The 19239-nt window shown below is 40.3% G+C and overlaps 1 protein-coding gene across 3 annotated transcripts in view; it reads right to left on the reverse strand.

The window, feature by feature from the left end:
* Positions 1-18899, reverse strand: part of MBTPS1 (membrane bound transcription factor peptidase, site 1) — a 28401-nt gene extending 9502 nt beyond the window's left edge. For 2 of the 3 annotated variants that reach the window (XM_069793730.1, XM_069793728.1), the window contains exons 1-17: positions 18797-18899; positions 16262-16755; positions 14854-15111; positions 14224-14427; positions 13748-13858; positions 12327-12436; positions 11821-11937; positions 10731-10798; positions 9992-10094; positions 9069-9220; positions 7890-8051; positions 7159-7303; positions 5954-6142; positions 5181-5353; positions 4203-4318; positions 2056-2212; positions 1054-1178 (exon numbers count right to left, since the gene is read on the reverse strand). In XM_069793730.1, coding sequence (XP_069649831.1) covers positions 1054-1178; positions 2056-2212; positions 4203-4318; positions 5181-5353; positions 5954-6142; positions 7159-7303; positions 7890-8051; positions 9069-9220; positions 9992-10094; positions 10731-10798; positions 11821-11937; positions 12327-12436; positions 13748-13858; positions 14224-14427; positions 14854-15111; positions 16262-16448 — 2377 coding nt within the window. In that variant the 5' untranslated portion in view covers positions 16449-16755; positions 18797-18899. Of the gene's footprint in view, positions 1-1053; positions 1179-2055; positions 2213-4202; positions 4319-5180; positions 5354-5953; positions 6143-7158; positions 7304-7889; positions 8052-9068; positions 9221-9991; positions 10095-10730; positions 10799-11820; positions 11938-12326; positions 12437-13747; positions 13859-14223; positions 14428-14853; positions 15112-16261; positions 16756-18106; positions 18436-18796 lie in introns of those variants that run through there. The other variant, XM_069793729.1, reaches the window with a different exon arrangement.
* Positions 18900-19239: the final 340 nt, after the last annotated feature.

A 19239-nucleotide genomic window follows, 5' to 3' on the forward strand; every position in this document is an offset into this window, starting at 1 on the left:
AGGAGGCTGGGATTACACAGAAGCTGGGAGGGGACATGGCTGGGACAGCTGACCCCAACTGACCAAAGGGATATCCCAGACCATATGACATCATGCTCAGCATATAGAGCTGGAGGAAGAAGAAGGAAGGGGGGGACGTTTGGAGTTACGGCATTTGTCTCCCCAATTAAGTGTTACCCATGATGGAGCCCTGCTTTCCTGGAGATGGCTGAACACCTGCCTGCCCGTGGGAAGTGGTGAATGAATTCCTTGTTTGGCTTTGCTTGCATGCGCGGCTTCTGCTTTACTTATTAAACTGTCTTTATCTCAGCCCATGAGTTTTCTCACTTTTACCCTCCTGATTCTCTCCCCCATCTCACTGTGAGGGAAGTGAGCAAGCGGCTGAGTGGTGCTTAGTTGCTGGCGGGGGTTAAAACGCGACCCATACACTTTCCAAATGAACCAGTCAGAAGACAGATTTGGAAACAAAGCATGAAAACATCAAGTGACTTGGTCAGATAAAAAGAAAGAGTGGCTAGACCTAGAAAGTCAGAAAACAGTAAGGTCACAGACCTGTGGCCTAACCACAGAGTTTGAACTTGAAACCAAACATACTCGTTTGAGGGGGAACAATTCAAAAGATTACAAGAACAGGAATTTGCAAAACATCTCAGGACGTTGTGATGCATGTCTAAATTGGCATATTCCAAGGAAAAAGTTCCTATTAATTTTCTTCCTCCAAAATTTCCAATTTCCACGTAATTGCAAAATTAAAACCAAAGGCTTCACCTTAGCAACTAACATTTACAGTCCAGACAAATACAGACACACTCCAATAATACTCTTCAAAGTATCAGCACCTGGAATGCAAGCCTAAGCTGAGTACATTCATTATCTGGTCTGAAATTTTTTCACATACAGTCTACAAAGGAAGGAATAATTTAAGCATGCCTATGAGACTCTTTGCACTGAATCTGAGTGGTTCCCTTGACTCTCACTCAATCTCATTCTCATAGAAACTATTTTCCAAACAACACACTGTAGCCTGCGTAGGCAATGGACTCCAGTACTCACTCTCATGATTTGCCATGGTAAAATCACCTTCATACAGCCCATCACTAAAGGCCATATTCCAGACAGAAAGCAGATCATTGAGAGCTGGTATATTAGCACCTCCAGTATCGGGCATCCACCACTGCCTGTAAAAATTACAGCGTAACACAGTTTATTAGTATACAGAATATACTCCTAGAGTTTGTGTAATGAGAAGTCAGGTGTCTTCCCGCATGCAGGCTTTTTCAGAGTCACTTAAACAATGAACTACATCTCAAAGCCTTATTTAACTCCAGGAGCATGTGAGCAGCTGTCTCTCTTTGACACCAGTGCTTTTGAGCAAAAGTTAAGTAATACTAACATAAAGTTCTCAGCGCAATTCAGTTCCATGGAAAACTTCAATTTGCTAGAAAGAAATTCAGTCTTATGCTCTTTGTTTGGCTAAGATGAGGCAAAAACGACAGTCATGTAACCTGCTTCTCATTTTTCTAATGAAGCAAAACACTAGTTGCTCACGAACTGCAAACAGATCTTTCCAGCTTAGCAGTAACACAAAACAGGCTGACAGCTACAGTAATTATGACGGTCTCTATCACCACTGGTGATATTGATGTATTTTCTCTTCATATGATACACTGGAATAATTTCAATAATGGGTGCACAACCTGGCAGTACTGTTTGCAATGCACATATTCTTTCTAATCTGCTCCCCAAAAGTGAAAACACAACCATTTTCCTTTGTTTGTCAGTCTCTAATTTCTTACTTCTTTTCATTGTAAATGTTTTTCTTAGCTTTAAAAGATTACATTACCATAGAGGCCTTCGCAGTCATGATAAAACAGGTAGTTATTCTCCTTAAGCTGCAGCTTAAGGTCAATTGTGTTCTTCAGGTAGTCCATTCTTACAAGTAGCATGCAAGTGCTGAAGTACAGCATATCACATTTGGGATTTTTAGGGTAATATGTGCATAAAATGGCAATTCTATGGCATTTTATTTCCCAGAGAACTGACATAAATCAGTACCTTGTGTTTTCATCATAAAACTTGACTTTTCTCATCACGGATGTGTTGTACCAATCACTAAACACTATAAGTGAAAGTCCATTATCAACATCCCTCCTCAGCTTGGTGATCTCTTCAGGAAAATACTCTTCCTCACTGTCTACCATCAGTAAAGTCCCTGTGTGTATAAGCAAAAACAAGAGTTCACCAGGCTGACAACTGTAATGTTATCACCATTCACACAACCCACGCAGAAGTCAACACAAGTGCATATTTTGCACAATATCTGGTCCATGTGCCCTGCTCTAGCAGCTTACCTAAAGAAGTCACATTTAAGGATGGGAAACACAAGACAATTCAGTTTACAAATGTATCCAAAAATTAGTTTGGCAGCACAGTATGCTTTTTAAGGGTGTTACTTGTGACTTAAGCTTGTGTGGTCTCATGAACTGAATGCCCACATATGTCAGGTGTGTATTTTGAAGTTTGGTCTCACCCAAATGCTCCATAAACCAAGCCAAACTGTGGCAGAAGAGGACAATCAGGAGATTCACTGCTGATACAAACTAAAGTGCTAATGTAGATGTACCCTAGTCAGAAGGTTTTTCACTGCTCCACTTCTAAAGGTACAGCGCTCACCACTGCAGATTTGCAGCCAAGTAGACAACAATTATTATGAAACTTGGTTTGATTCAGACCTTGAAAACTACAGCTGCATTTTAGTAGACCTGACTAAAGTGCCGTTGCCGCTTTCATATAACCCTCTCCCACTGCTGTGAACAAGCAAGCACAACCTTCCCTGCATCACTGAAAAACACAACCAGAAAAACACACTTTTATTCCCTGAAAACATGTTTATGCTTTTAGATTGCTTCTAAGTATCAAGCCATTTTGCTTCTTCACTTTCTGATTGCCCAGAGAGGTGGTGGAATTTCCATCCTCAGAGACAACACAAATCTCGACAGGATGATACCCTGACCAATCTGATAAACCACTGATGCTGGCCCCGCATCTCACGGTCCCTTGCAACCAGGCCAATTCTACGAGTCCAGGTAGTCTGTATTTGGAAAGCCTTCTGATAAAGATCCTGTAGAAACCATGTTAATGACATGGACAATGGGACAGAGTGCACCCTCACCAAGTTTGCAAACAATACAAGCTAGGGAGAAGTGGTAGATGGACCACAGATCACTGCATTTTTCACCCCTCACTTCTTCCCATTGAGGAAATTCTGGAAGCCCAACAAACTACAAATCAAATGAGGTACAATGTAATGGTGAATCAGAGAAGAGAGAAGTCCCCTAATGCTGCTCTCTATCAACTATAAAACTGGTGGTCTCAGAAGAGAAACTATCTTGCTACTTTTTTTAAGGGCTACCATTTTTATATCGAGTTGCACATCCACTGAACTCAAAAAGCAATGGTGAGATATTTACTGAAGAATCAAGATGAACAGAAGATTACTACTGACAACATTTCTAGAACTAGAAAACTGTTAGGAGAATGCACCCTCACTTTACAGTCAACTGAAGAACATCCCAGCCCAAAAAAGAAGGTCTTGTTGGGGCATACTGGAGCAGAAAAGAGCATGGCCTGCTTGGTTTGTCCCCTGCCTGGCAAATCTATCAAATCTCCTGCCTGATGAACACAGAAGAAACAATCCACATACTGCTTTGCTATCACATATGGTTGGATGGAATACCTTCCCCAGTCTTTTGTCTATCCACAAAGATCAGTGTTTTAAAATGCCACTCCTGCAGGAAAAAAAAAACCAACCAGAATGGGCACTTTTGATTTTAGTCTGCTATTCACATCATGCTTCAGTCTGACTGTGCCAAAATCTTTTGGCTAATACAGTTCTGCCTTTGTGGGACTGAATACAAAGGGGCTTTTAACACACTCAGAAGTGGGCTTTCCCTCTCATTTTGTCATGATAAGGACAGAAAACTGCACTAATTCTACTAGACTCCCAAGCAAGCTTCTGCAGCAACACTTCACACAACTAAGTATCAGCAGATAAATAATAAATACACCCACTGTTATAATATTTTTCTACTACCATGAGAATTTTTCTTTGTGCTCCCACAACATTTTTGGTCTTCCAAAGACCAGGCCATTTTAGGAAGAAGCTAACAGCATGGAGAACAAGGCAATTAACTCATGCTTACCATATTGACTTGCATCAAAACATGTAAATGGTGAACCAAGAACCTCAACAAAGTACCCCATGCTCCTTAGGTGCTGGTACATGTCCCTGAAGTTTGTGTGGATATGGTCACCATTCCTTAGGAAAAGAGAAAAGTGTTGAAGACATCTTGCAAAATTCTTCACAAGTTACACTGGTTCCAAGTACTTACAGAGAAGTTAGATATACAGTTAAAGCTAGAGATTGAGCATGTTCCCTTACAAAGCACAATTCTACATGTTCGCGTTGCACCAGAGAAACACTACTTCATTAAAGCCTGATGCTCTTCACAGGACTTCCTCCTCACAAAAGAGCCAGTAAGAGCAGTTTTAACTACTAACTGGAAGAAGCACATAGGTCCACCTGTAAATAATTGCTGAAACTCAGCAGAGAGTTGCTGTCCATTTGGCACATCTGCATGCTCCAAGTAGCTTTCTAAAAGGCTATGTCTTGGTGACTAACACAATTAATCCTCACTTATACACTGTTGTACGATTCTTCCTATGGGTGGTTTCCATGATGAAAGAACACAGGTCGGCTGAGACTCGCCCTGCTTCGAAGACAGTCTCCCTCAACAGACAAAGGATTTCTTCTTTAGGATTCAGTCTTTCAAATTTCTCATGGTTTTTTGATAAGTGAATGCTAAATTGGCTAATAAAGTGCCCCCCTTAACTTCCTGGGAGAAATTACATCAGAAAAGAAAAATGCTACACTTTGAAAGCCAAACAAAAATCTCAGTGTCTTAAATGTGCATTTTAAAAGCTTTTCATTTCATGTGAATAAAACCATAGAGCACAAAAAAAATCCTGCACCAAAAGCATGCATTTTCATGGATTTCTCAGAAAAGATAATCCCACACCACACTGCAAAAGGCCAGAGCTCTCTGGCATTCAGTAAAGTTATCCCGTATCACTAACACACAATCACGAAATACTGATTTAATAGAACCTGAGATAAATACCAATCTAACGGGTCATTCTTCATTCTCAAATTATCCCTGGGGAAGTATCCTGGTGGATAACGGAGATTATGATATTGATCCCAGAGGACTCGCTTACTACGAGGTGGAGTAGGAATAATCTTCACTTTTATTGGAAGCTTCACCGTTGAAGTCTGCTCTGCACCGTTCTTAGACTGCAGGACAGAACACACTATAGTGAAATCCTTTTTCCCCACGGGAACATTCACCATTTAACTGTGGATTGTAAAAGACCAAAAAAATTGAGGTATCAAATCTACTTTTAGTCACCTGTGCCAGCTCTGGAGACAAGGAGATGATTTTTGCTTTAAATCACCATAGTATTTTTTTCTGCACTCAACAGTTTGTATTTATGCTCAGAGTATAAAATACTTAAAATATGTTAAAACTGTGACTTGTTTCAATTGTTCAAAACCTTAAAAACTTCTCAGGAACAATTAAGCATGGTTCTAGAAGAAATAAATTTAAGTAATCTCTTTTTCAAAACACATTACTTACAATTCACAATAAACAAATGAAATTATGAAGTCAGTCTCAAATAGAGGTTTTCTGATTCTAAAGCATATCCAGTTCACGGGTTAATGCTGTTCTCGACTATAAAGATCATTATTTGTACCCTTCAGTTTCTTGACCCCAATCTAACTTATGCTTCAAATGACAGCACCAAAGCAACCCCTTAAAAAGAAGGTATTTGTTTATCGGAATGCAGTTTTAATAATTATTAACACAGAAAAACCAAAACGCACAGAACTTACTTCATTTTCTGCAGGGGATGATACTGTGATCATAACATGACCTTGAGCAACGCCTTCCCAAGATGCTGCTTTCTTTGCTACAGAGATGGAAATTGCTAAGTATCCAGACCAAGGCCACAATACAGGGGAATAGGAGAAAGCCACTTCGATATTATCCCCATTTTGGGGAAGATAGGGTTGCCAGTCTGGCTGTGAAATGAAGAATACAGGACACTGGTAAAACAGTATTTGCAGTCACTAATTTTTGCACACAGTCCTCTTCCTCTGCACAAAGAAATAACAAATCTTAGCTTTTCTGAAGATTATGTAAAATTTTAAAATGTCCACAAAGTCCAAAAGGTTGGTGTTGTGTCAGTGAATCAACCTAATCATGACAGCCTTAATTATCCGGACTATAGGCTTTTCAGAGGCAGGACTCTCTAAGAAGCTATCTGAATAGCATGCTGCGTAAGTGCACCTGTTTTAACGTTTTGGGGTCCTGTGCAAAAATATATTGGTAAGAACACAAAATTTCGTTTTGGTAACAAAGACAGTTAAGGCTGCAACAGGTGCAGCCAATTACATCAGCTGTGTCTGAGTATTACCATAAGTTAATGATGTTGAATAAGAGCTTCAATGCCCTTTAATGTAAGCTTAAATCTAAAACAGACCTCAGGATTCACACTAAAATGTTGAAATTAAGCTCATTTACATTGGCTAGAGTTTTGGGATAGGTGCCTTATTTAACTTGTATCAATTCCCAAATCCGTTCTGCATTTAAACGTACTTAAAAAAAAAAAAAAAAAAAAAAATAAAACCTCCCTAGTCAACCAATATACTCAACATCACTGCTGTAAGAGAACAGGTTTTGCAGCAGACCTTGGTAAGTCAATGCATTCGGGTCATTTTGACCCATGGAAGAGGCATGATTTATAATGTCAGGATTCTTTACGGAGATTACTTATGCTCCATTTCTCTTAAAAAAAAAAAAAAAAAAAAAAGGAAAGTCTATCCAGATTTTAAATGCTATCAGAGAATACAAAGAAATCTTGAAAACTTATAGACAGCTCATGTTGACAAATCCTTTAAAATCAAACATTTTGCGCCTCTTGCTCTCAGCAGTAAGAAATCTGATTTGCTCTATGAAATTCATAGCTAAAATAGTCTTTTCTGGAAATCTTTTAGCAACATTAATAGTCACGATGTGGAACAATTTTAAGTCTTACCTTGTCTACAATTCTCCCAGTGACTCCCATACCATTAAGGATAGTAACATTAACAATGGTTGGCATCCCTCCATAATATATGGGCTGAGAACAATAGGGCCACATGTAGGGACATTCTGTCAAGTCAATATAGCTTGGACTCAAACTACCGCAGGATGGAGGAGGTAAAATTAAAAAAAAAAAAATTAATCAAGAAACAGAAGCACATGCCGCTATACATAACTATGAAAAAATTACAGATAAAACATGCCAGTCATAGTTACTCTATCAAGCTCTCACCTTGCTTCCCAAATCTGCCCTCAAGTCTTCTTCCCTCCCCCTCTATTTTTTTTTTAAATTTTTAAGTTTTGTGAAGAGATTTTTCACACACAAAAAAAGAAACTTTTCAGCACAGTGAGAATGTTCTTATTCTCCAAAGTTAGATTTTAAGTACTTTTCTATTGTGTTCTAGGTTACATTAGTCATAATATCTGAGGCTAGCAGAGAAAGTAAATTTAGCTCTCATAGACACTTCAACCCCTACACTGCTATAACTTAGGCAGAAAATACTTTGACTTTTGATCCATTCTCTTGTCAAAATTCATGCTTCAGGATTACGTAAGACCTGTGCAAGTTCTCTCTGTTGCATAAGCACAGGTTGCTCAACTGAGTTACACATGCATCACCTGCTCTCTTAAAAGAAATACAGCAGATTATAGTGTATCATTGATTAATTAAGGATTAAAATTAACCTGGCCTGTGGTTTATAGCTGTTGAGGATCTGATAAGCTCTCAGGAGATCCAACTTGCCATGTCCTTGTTCAAACATGTTGACTCCAGGAAGTCTACGTGCTGATGCAATAAGTGCCTGCTTCATACTTGCTGGATTCACCATTTCACGCTTCTGAACTGTGCTGAAACATGAAACAATAGACAACATTAGGTGGCCTTTATTGTAGTTTCTATTTCTAGCTAGTCTTGTTTACCATTCTGCCTTAACAGTAATTTGATTTAAAGAAAATGCAATCAAAAAACAGTTTGTTGTGGGTAACATCTTCTGCTCATATTTATCTATTATTACTTGATTTCTCACTGGAACAGCTGAAGAAGAGTGACAAGTTTCTGACACATTTCTCTTAAAAACTAATATTACATGAATTTTTCTCCTTACAATGTGCTCCATGACCAGCAGTCATTACAATCAGGGAAGTATCTTCATATGCTAAATAAAATATTCTGAAAATCAAAGCCCCTGTAACTGAAAACTTGCTGGTATCTTTCGCAACATGACCCTTCTGGGGGGTGGGGTGGGGGTGGGGGGTGGGGGGGGTGGATAACTTTCTTGTTCAAAGAAAAATGCACCATTTTATGGAGCAAATATGATAACTTTGAATTTTTGCTGTGTTTCTCAAATAAAGGTTTGTCTCATCCTTAGGTAGTAGCAATGACAAACACAAAGTACAGACTTGCAACTCCCACCTTCCTTTCAAGTTCTTCATTGCGCAACAGATGACTTATGCAACCAGACAATAGCCATAAAACCCTAAACCCTATAAAATTTACAAGTACTTAGATAATTATCTGCTACAGGTGCCTACTTTGAGCAGCTGCTCTTCTACAACACAATTGACAGAGGCTCAGCAAATCAAAATTATTAAAAAATGTGACAAAATTAGTTCATAATACTCGTCTCCCTAGTTATATTTTCAAAGACGTAACTACTATTCAAAACAGTTCTCAAGTTTTTTCCCAGGAAACTTAGAGCTAGTCAGATAAGGTAATGTCCCAGGCAGAAGAACCGTGATTTTATTTTCTGAGTTTGTTTTCCTACATCTAAACACAGTTTAGTTTTATTTGGTGGGTTCCTTTATAGGGCCTTTTATGACCCTCCTCCATCAGTATATTTTTAGAGATTCTGATTTAAGTCTTACCTCACTAACAAAGTAACAGCACCTGCCACCACAGGAGATGCGACGCTTGTCCCAGAGAGCGAGCGGCATCCACCTTTCATACCAGAACCTCTCACTCCAGAGCCGTAAGTAACAATATCAGGCTTCACTCTACCATAACCTCCAGGCAGCTCCTGTGAAAGAAACAGACAGATTATTGCCCTAATACATAATGAACACTGGTTGCTTCATTTGGGCATTTAAACTAACTGCAAGTCATTCATAAGTAAAATTATCAACTAAATTAGCTGAGGTGCAGCATCATGGAATAGCAAGTAACACCTAAAGAAGGACTCAAGCTGTTAATGACAAGTTCTCAATCTTTCAACATTAACATTACCGTCAATTACTCTAGCATCTATGCTAAGCATGAAGCCACTGACAAAATTATAACCACACTGCTACCTGGCTAATGGATGAGAGGCAACACAAACATAAACATATAATAGTCCCCCTAATCAATATCATAATGCAATCTCATCTGAAATCATGTATGCAGTACCTGTCACTTCAGTTCAACAGGCAAGCAAGTGTAATGTTACACGTAGCATCTAGAAATCCTAGGATTTTTAAACTAAAGGAAGGACAAGAGCAGGCCTTCATTTTTGCAGATTTAACCACACAGGCAAGTCCTTGCCATAAATCAAAGGGTACTGGACATCTTACAAATACATCAAGAATGTTAACAGTGGTCAAGACTAATGATGGGAAACCCTGCAAAGAACATTAAGCTTCTTGCTTAAAGACTTACAATCTCTTAACTATTCTGATCTTTGATGAAATGTTTTATCACTGGTTACTCCAATACATACCATCTACATAGTACTACCCTTTCAAAAAAGCTTCCTTTTCCAAGGCCCTTATTTTGGCTGCAGATGTGGCTGGCCATAGTCAAAGTATCTTACCCAAGTGGTCATTCCCCTAGATGAAAAGCGAGCTATATTATCTTCAAAGTCAATGCCACCTACTCCAATTACATCCATCTGGTCAGCAGGGTTATTGAGAGTCCTAGAACAAGTTGGGAGATAGGAAGACAAAAAAAAACAAACCCAAACCAAAACCACTCCAAAGCCCAAGACACAGTCATAAGTTTATCCTGATAATGAACACGCTACCATCAGATTTTTGTCAGACACTCTTTTTAACCTCCACAGAAGCAAATTTTGGTCCTACTTGATACAGTTATACTTTACAAGTCAGAGCAACTTTTCAGGCAGTTAGTAACTCAGTAAATACCAAACCATGTATCTTGAAGATAAAATAAAATCTGGTTTTAGGCATTTATTTTAGAAATACACCACAAATCATTCTGGCTTGATCCCTTCTATATTCCTTAAGCCCAAGATCAGTACCCAAAGATGTCTGCTCACACTAACAGGGAAGTGTCAGGTGGAAGTACTGCCATTCTTCTTTTACTGACTTTCCACTGTTTCAATGAAAAATATTTAACTAAGTACTTCACAAACTGCTGTACTACTACAGCAAGTGGTAAGTACAGTGGAAAAGAGTTTAACTTGAGTCACTTTCTATAAACAGATTACAGAAAAAAGGAGGAGGGAAAACTTCCTGACCAAGCACAACTACTTCCAAAAACATGTAATAACAACATATTTGCTTTTCTTTGAAGCGGTCATTGAAACTTACCCATACAAAGGGCCGTCATTGCCAATAGCAGAGACCATGATGACGTTGTTAGCTGTCAGTTCCCACACCTACAAAAAATAATGTTTATAATAAGGCTCTGCCACCAAAAAAGACTTTTCTAACAAACGTACACTCCATGGGGCCTGACATAAGCAAATGATTAGACCAACCCCTCTTTCTTACTGAGACTTATAAAATACTTCTCACTGCTATACTCAGTATTAAGCTCCAAACTTTCTTAAGATTATGTGACCAATAACCCAGCCTTGACAGCAACACTGCTGATAGTATGTATTTACGTCACACCAAAGGAAAAACTCCTGTCCATAACAAAGCACTCCAGATGCCAAAGTCAAGTTATTCTGACTCCCCTCCAGTAATACTCTGGGGAGAGTAGTGAAGTCACTGTCAAACTAAATTTCAGTGCAGGTTATCATAATAAAAAAGGAAGAATTTCTATGCCTCAAATCCCTTAATTACCCTTTATGAAGAAAGGTTTTATCCTTTTTTAAAATGTAAATTAATTAACTTAGTGCTTTCAAAGGACAGATCAACAATTCAAGGAACCACGACATTTACAAAGACAAAAATCTAATTCTGTCTTATCCTGGAATGAATCTCTTATCACATAGCTGAATCAACTACCTGTACTTTTTACCTATTTGTTCTTAAACAATTTGCTGCTTAATTCACGCTATACATATTTTTACTATGAAATAAATTAACCATGCAGAGATTGGGAAAAAAAAAATAAAAAGGTGGATTTCAGTTAAGCTTCTTGTACTAAGGGCCCACTTAGTTGCCTTCTTGGGGGTCACACTTCCTAGCAGTACATACAGCATTTTGTAAAAGGGCATGCTTCCATAGTTCTGTGAATATCTGGGTTGTGTTTGGGTTTTTTTAATCCATTCCTTAAATATATTCCTAAAAGCCTCTACACTGTACAAAATTTCTCATGCAAATGAAACTCCACAGAAACTGTCGGCAGCACCAGATCCTGTCAGCAGCTGTGGCAAACAAGTAGCTCTGCAAGACTGACATTTGTGTGATTGATATAAATGCCATGACCACGTTACTGCCTCGTATTAACCTTGTCAACAAACGGATGATCCATGAAGTCTGGCCCACCAATACTTAGATTCAATACATCTATCTTCTTTAAAATTGCATAATTAAAGGCATCCAGAAACCAAGATGTATAGGAGACCTATGTAAGAAAGAGGGGGAAAAAAGCTATCATTGGAAAATCCAGTGATTCCACAACAATACAGACTTCAGACAGAGAGGAGAAACAACACCAAAATAAAGAACAAAAGTGACAATGGTCTCCTAGTATTTCTAGTGCTCAGTACATTTGAGTGATCGCTCCAACATTATACAGATCAGACTTCCACACATTTTTTCTGAAAAATATACCAGATTTGGAAACTGTAAGACGTCTTGTAGTAAGTCTCTTTTAAACAGAAAGATGTATCCTTCCCATTTATCAAAGAAAGTATGTCAACATTTACAAGTACTTGTAATATTCCCAAAGGAAAGGATTAATACAGCATTAATCTGGAAAGGCAAAAATTGAAACACATGTAAAATAGCTACCTGGTTATTGGTGAACACTCTAAAAATGTGCAGTTCTGCATTTGGAGCAAATCCCTGGCATTCTCTCATGCTGGCTATCACACCTGCTACAAAAGTCCCGTGGCCTAAACCTATCACAGGGAGAAGCAAACAAAATGTTAGAAGACAAACCATTTCATTGTCAAGGATTTGTACTGTTAAACACTGCCTATACCAAAAATCACATCAATCTAAGACTTTACAACAACCCACAAACACCGGGTTCAGTCCTAGTCTTCTTGAATCACATTTTGCTACTGGGTTCAGTGGGGCCAGAATTTCCAGCACTGTCTAGCCAGCTAGCCAGCTGATGAAGCTTTTGAGTGACACACTCTCGAGTCTATCCGCTCCTGATTGCTACCAATGAAATCAAGAGCCACACAAAGCAATCATGAGAGAAAAAAGTTATTTTGAAAAATGCAAGTCACAAGGCCAACGTGTTTTTACATAAACTTCTTAAAAGATTTTTATCCTGACTCTGCAATAAACATATTTTGTTAAGGATAAAAAAATAAGACAAGAAAAGACATTTTTTCCTCCCCTCAAACAATAATTTAGCTTTCTGCTTTCATGTGCATTATATTTCTGTGCTCCAAATTTGCCAGTTCAGCAACGATCTGGGCACAGAACTAATAGAAAGTGCTACAAAAAGCAGGTGCTGCAATGCAAAGAAATACTACCCACAATAAAACTATGGAGATGCACACAAGACTGAGCAAAATATGCATATACCTTGAACTCTGAAGGGATTAAAATGACTCACTGACCCAGACTGTATGAGGTTAATAATCTGTGAAAGCATATGGTCAGGGCAAGTTAGGGTCAACATATGAAAAAGGAACACAAACATACTGCAGAAAATAAAAATTTCTCTGGAATGTTGATAGGCATGAGCCAGCACAGTGTTTGTTGGTGAAAACTATATAGATTAGAAAAAATTCACACAAAGGTGCCAAAACTCTGATTAGTTTAGGACTGCACAATAAAGAAGGAAAATGCTCTCCCTCAGAAGTATGGAAATATGTATGCACTGTAAAACAACAGAATACATAAAAAGGAATAGTAAAGAAACAGCTTTGTGGGGTTTGCTCTCACCTCCACCTACTTTGACAACATATTTATGCCTGCATAATGTCTTCTTGCCCTGACATTTTTCAAATGCTATGATGAAACGCCACACATGATTCAAAGGAGACTTACACAACACCCTCCTAGAACCTTAATACTCTTTGTTGAATTTGGTATGAGTATAAAGTGCTCGGGACACTGCAAAATTAAGCTCAAGCTCTCAAGATACAGAGTTTCAACAGATGTTAGCACCACAGCATCAATGGCAGTTTTACAATGGAAAACAGAACATGTCAGCGTCAGGAATAATTGGACAATTGTGCATAGCAACTCACCATCATCCAAGGTTCTCTCATTAGTCCAGTTTGTTCTCTCCTTTACATTTTTGAAATGTGGATGTTTCTCACTCAGACCGGTGTCAAACACTGCTACTCTTACACCAGCACCTATAATAGAAAAGCATCGTTTTTTCTGATTCAGCTTCATAGCAAATCTATCAAGTCAAAGAAAACTTTTATGTTTAATGTTGCATGCAATTTACAAGCTCAGTAAGTTATAAAGAAAACATACTCCAATTCAGAAATTCAACCACAGATCATAAATATGACCAACTTCTCTTAAGTACAGTACACACATACACAAAAGAACACTCCATAGGTATAAAATGCACCTCAAAACAAAGTATTTCTCAACCTTTCCAGAACTGGCACCCAATGAGAGATTAACACATAGGAGCCAATTAGCCTTTCATTACACTTCACTTGTTTTTTCAAAGGAGGTAATTGTTCTAAGCCAATAGACAAAAGCATACCTGTGTAACCCATCTGCCAGAGGACATCTGCCTGCAAGGTCTGAGCAACTTGGCGCGGGATAGCTCTCAGCAAACGCCTGCTTGAGTGTCGACCTGTTGCATGCCAGAAGCCAGAACCTAAAGAAAGACTTGCTCTTCTCAAGGGACGAGACGACTGCCATTTTTGAGTCCATCTGGTTTCATTGCAGTGCAACATTGGATCAGCTATGCAGAATGAGGATTAAGAAAAGAAAATACAGTCTGAAGAAAACCAAAAAAGATTCACTTTTTATGCAAATATACATATCATATTGTTACAACAAAAATTTTAGACGAGTGAGTATCCATTTTCTCTGACCAAAATCAGTAAAAGCTTCCATTTTATCTACTACGGATATAGTGGTCCATTGTCTCTGGTAACTGACTGCTGCAAAAGAAAAGTTTTTATGTTGTAGTTGGAATCACTGCCATGCTTTAGCAAAGGTATGACAAGACCATGACAATTTTATAGGCAAAAGAATAGATTTCTGTAAATTAAATGAAAACTGTAGGGCACTTCTCATTTGTGCAACACTAAGCTGATGGCCTGAAATAAGGCTAAGAAGACTTTTCCAAAGCAGATCTCATGCAACCACACAGAAAATTACTTACACTCCAAATATTTGAGTGATCGGAAGACCTTCCGCTGAGGTGTTACACGCTTGATGTTTGGGTGATCTTCCAGTGTCAGTACTCCATCTTTCTGTTTCTCATTGATCTGAATAACTTCAAAATCACTAGGATAGTCACTGGCTGGGTTGTTGCGAGGTACAATCCTCCAGTTCTCAATATCACTACTTTTTAGTGCACTTGAAATAAATTTACTTCTAGCTTTAGCTGTGAAGTATCCATTAAAAGCCACAATATACTCTGGAACAAGAGTACAACTTATCAGAACTGATGTATAAGCAGCTTACTCATCCATTCACATCACAAAGGTCCAAATATTTCTTTTTTCCCTTTATCCAGAACAAACAATCACAGTTTGAGGCACTTTTTTTGTTGCTTCTAGAAATCTGCAATTTATTTCTGCACTACATAATACCTTTTTTTTTTCCATCAAGAAACCTGCAAAATATGCTAAAAACCTTTGAAACAAGGTAGAATTGTAAATATCATGGAAAGGTGAAACGATGGCGGGGAGCAGGACAGAGGTAACAGACTTACTGTTACATCCAGCAGTACAAACAACTGCTTGATACACCAATTCAATATGCTTCTGGACATGTATGATTTAAAGACATCCAGCCTCTATATGGGATGGAGCTTTAGTACAAACTACTGACACCAAGTACAACACACACGGAGAACGAAGCCGGTCCCAACAGTCCAGTCCTTGATCTGGATTAGTGATTTGTGGACCTCAGCCCCAGTGCACATCACCACATGGTGAACTACACACAGAAATGTCACTACGGACATCCTGCCTGAAAGCACGCAGGTGCACACACAGCTTCACTGCAGAAACATGGATACCTGAGGCAGTAAGCGGGCACAGGGTCAAGGCATCCTACTGCTATCCTCTGCCATCTCAGCAGTAGTATCTGCCTCACTTTGCCTTTTGTCTGCTCCCCTCACACTTATCTTTACAATTTTTCCAACTTTTTCTTGACCAAAAAAACCCATAGAGATTTCTTGCCTTTCTCATCCCTTCAAGGCCCACCTGTGGTTACATTTCATAAAAGAGCCTCAACCATACCACCGGCCAGGTCCAAACAAACAGCTGCTAAACACACCAAACTGACCAGACTTGCCCACCTGAGCCTTCACACTTCATTTTCACTTTTAACATACTCTTTATTTCCTCCTCTCTTTCTTCTCTTGTTCTTGGAATCTTGTCTCCAGTTAAACCAAGAACTTTTTAAAAAAACTGTTTCTCTTTTTTAATATAGAGAGTTTAGCAGGCAACATGCTTCTACAGAAACTCTCTGAACATTACAATTGCACAAACACCACAAATCAGTAACATACACTTGAACTTCACAGGGATATTTTTTTTTACTGCTTAACTCTTTATTACCATGCTCCACGACTGTCGAAGTGAATTCCACTTTTAAAGTAAGGCGGGAACATCCGGGACATATGTGAGCCTCATGAGAGGAATTCCCTAGTCTGGTACTGAAGTGTTTTTTGCCACAGAGTAAAATAACAACCAGAACAAACCAGATGTTTGCAAACTTCATGGTCATAGAAGAAAATGGTTTCATTCCAAAAATTCCATATATTCAAATCACAATTTTTTTTCTTTATAAACTAGTTCATTTTTACTTCAGTAAACGTTGCTTTCACTGTGCTGATGAAGTGGATATTCTTAAAGCTGTGCCCAAAGTAAGTAGAGATTTCATGGTCTTTTGAGGTAAAGCCTTATAAACAGGCTCATTTCTTTCTACGCTTCTTCTCCATTTTGTATTAAAGGATTCGGTCACTCAGGATGTGGTAGCTGAGTCCTGTACTCCATTTCTGATGGCAAAGTTAACTCTCTAGAAGAATTAGCAAAGCTGATTGCAAGCCAACCTGTAAGACAAGGCAATATAGAAAATAATTAGATTCACATTTGTGCAAATGTATAGCCTGAAAATCACAAAAGATAAGACACCTTTGGCAGCTAGTACTAGAAATTACACGGAAAAAGTTGTTCACGTGTTTCATTTAGTAATTTTTCATGAACGCTCAAGTCTCTTCCTTGCTTGCCCAGAGCACATGCAGAACACTCACACATTAACCTGACAGTAGAACAGGCAACAGTGACAAACAAACTCTACCACCCTTTGTGTAAGGGGAGCAAAGAGAACAAAACAATATGCCAGGCCCGTGGCAAGGAAAAGTAAAGTGCAAAATAAAACACTAACGTGATAAAATGCATCCACAGATACTTGAAAAAGCATGGTGGCTTTTTTCCAGTCAAAAATGTGGCAAATAGAAATTTTGGTATGTCATTTTACACAAGGAGAGTCAAACTCATATGCCAAGGGCTGGTAAGGACAAGAGATACTACAGGAAGCAAACTTTCAGTCCCTGTCCTTGCAAGAGAAAATCAGCATGAAAAAAGTATTTCAAATTTTTTTGAGGTGGAATGCAAGTTACTACAATGTGGGAACCTGAAAAAATAGCGGCTGGGATTACAGATGTAAAAATGTGAAGTTAAAGGAAAGTGTTGAAAGTGTTTTTCACATGGAGGGAAGTTTCTTCCCTTTGTGTTCCAAGGTGCAAGAAGCATTAGAGAAAAATTGCAATACTAGTATTTTTTTAAATTGCAGACATTTAACCAGCAGTTGATAGATAAAAAGCCATTAAGATATGAGTGAAGAGAAACATTTTTGTCCCGTCTGTCACATGATGCGGAGAAGCAGAGTAGAACTATACATTGCTGCAGTGACCAGGATTGAAAAGTAGGAGCCTTATTAGGGGATTCAGACAATTTAGGAGAATGATGGGCTGATGTCACAGCACAACAACAGAGTGAATCAAGTCTGCATGTGACAGCTATTACTTCATTTTTATTTAACTTTATTTAGCATTCTCAAGTATTTCCTTCTAACAGGGAAAGAATTCCCCTCTATTTCTAGCTGACTGACAACACCATGACAGACTGTAAACTGCTTGCAATTACAAAGTTTCCTCTTCATCCCTAAACTCGACAGTTACAGTACAATGAATGCTGATCTTGGCTGAGCTCTGCCTACCTTACTACTTTGTTGGCTTACAAGTCCTATAGCAATAAAATAATAAATTAACTACACAACTGAAAAAAAGCTCCCACATTCTTATGGCTGATAACAGATTGTACGTAAGCACGATGCTGAAATATGATGGAAACTAAGAGCAAAGGAACAGCACGCTCACAACTTTATTCTAATACCCTTACCGTGTGGAGCTGGATAGGAACCTAAACTTGGCAACGCGCCCATCCCCTGGGACAGCTACACTTGGAGTTACTCCCCGGTTCTTCTGAAGTGAGAGTACCCCAGACCGAGCGACGGGAACTCCGCAGAGATCGCCGGCTGAGAGAAACTCAGAGAGCATCGGCGTGGAGGCGGCGGGCAGCCTCTCTCCGCGGCTTCGGGCAGCCGAGGAGCCGTCCAGTTCAGGGAGCTCTGCCCGGGCCACGGAAGGGGACGCTGGCCGCTGCTCCCGCCCAGCGCCCCACAGCCAGCGAACGAGTAAACTCGTCTATTCTGTGCCCGTTACCGCGGGTCGTTAGCACCACCCGGGAGAGATGAAAGCCCCGGCGAGAGCAGCCGGGCGCCGTGCGGGGCAGCGCCTCCCCGGCCGGGAGAGATGACAGGGAGGGACAGCCGGACGGAGAGCGGGGAGGGCCCCGCGCAGCAGCCGCCCGGAGCACGGCGGCGGACGAGGCAGACCCAGAGACGAGGGGGAGCGGGCGAGCGAGCACCGGGAACGGCGACTGGGTGCCGCAGGCCCGGGTGCTGCCCGCCCCGCTCCGCGCCCCCCAAAGCTTGACAGCACAGCGCTCCCCCCGGCCCACGCACAGAAGCGGCGCGGCGGAAGCAGCACCGCCGCCGTCCCACTCTCCTCCCCCGCCCGCCGCGCTCACCCTGTCGCCGCCGCCACCAGGCCTGCCGCCGCCATTTTGTGCACTGTTTACCACAGCGCTCTCGCGAGAGCTCCATACCGCCGAGGGCGAAGAAGCGCATGCGCACGGCGCAGAGCCCTAGGGGGCGCGCATGCGCGGTCGGGTCGCTGCGGCGGTGCGGCCGCGCGGCCGCGCAGGCCCGGCGGTAACGGACAGTGGCGTAGGAAGCGCTTGCCGCTGGGGCCGGTAGGGACGCCGCGCAGCAGCCGCCTTCCGAAGGTTCTTTGAGAGGCCGATTAGCTAGATGCGGCCGAGTGGGGTCTAATTCCTGCAAGGAAAACTTGACATGTGGCTGTTACCGGTAGGCACGGGTAGGCAGGCCTGAATTTCCCTCTGGACAATAAATTCAAGCATCAGTATCTTCCTACACGGCCCAGCAAATATACTGGGTACCTCCACAGAGC

The sequence above is a fragment of the Haliaeetus albicilla genome, chromosome 10, assembly GCF_947461875.1.
Source record: "Haliaeetus albicilla chromosome 10, bHalAlb1.1, whole genome shotgun sequence".
Lineage (NCBI taxonomy): Eukaryota > Metazoa > Chordata > Aves > Accipitriformes > Accipitridae > Haliaeetus > Haliaeetus albicilla.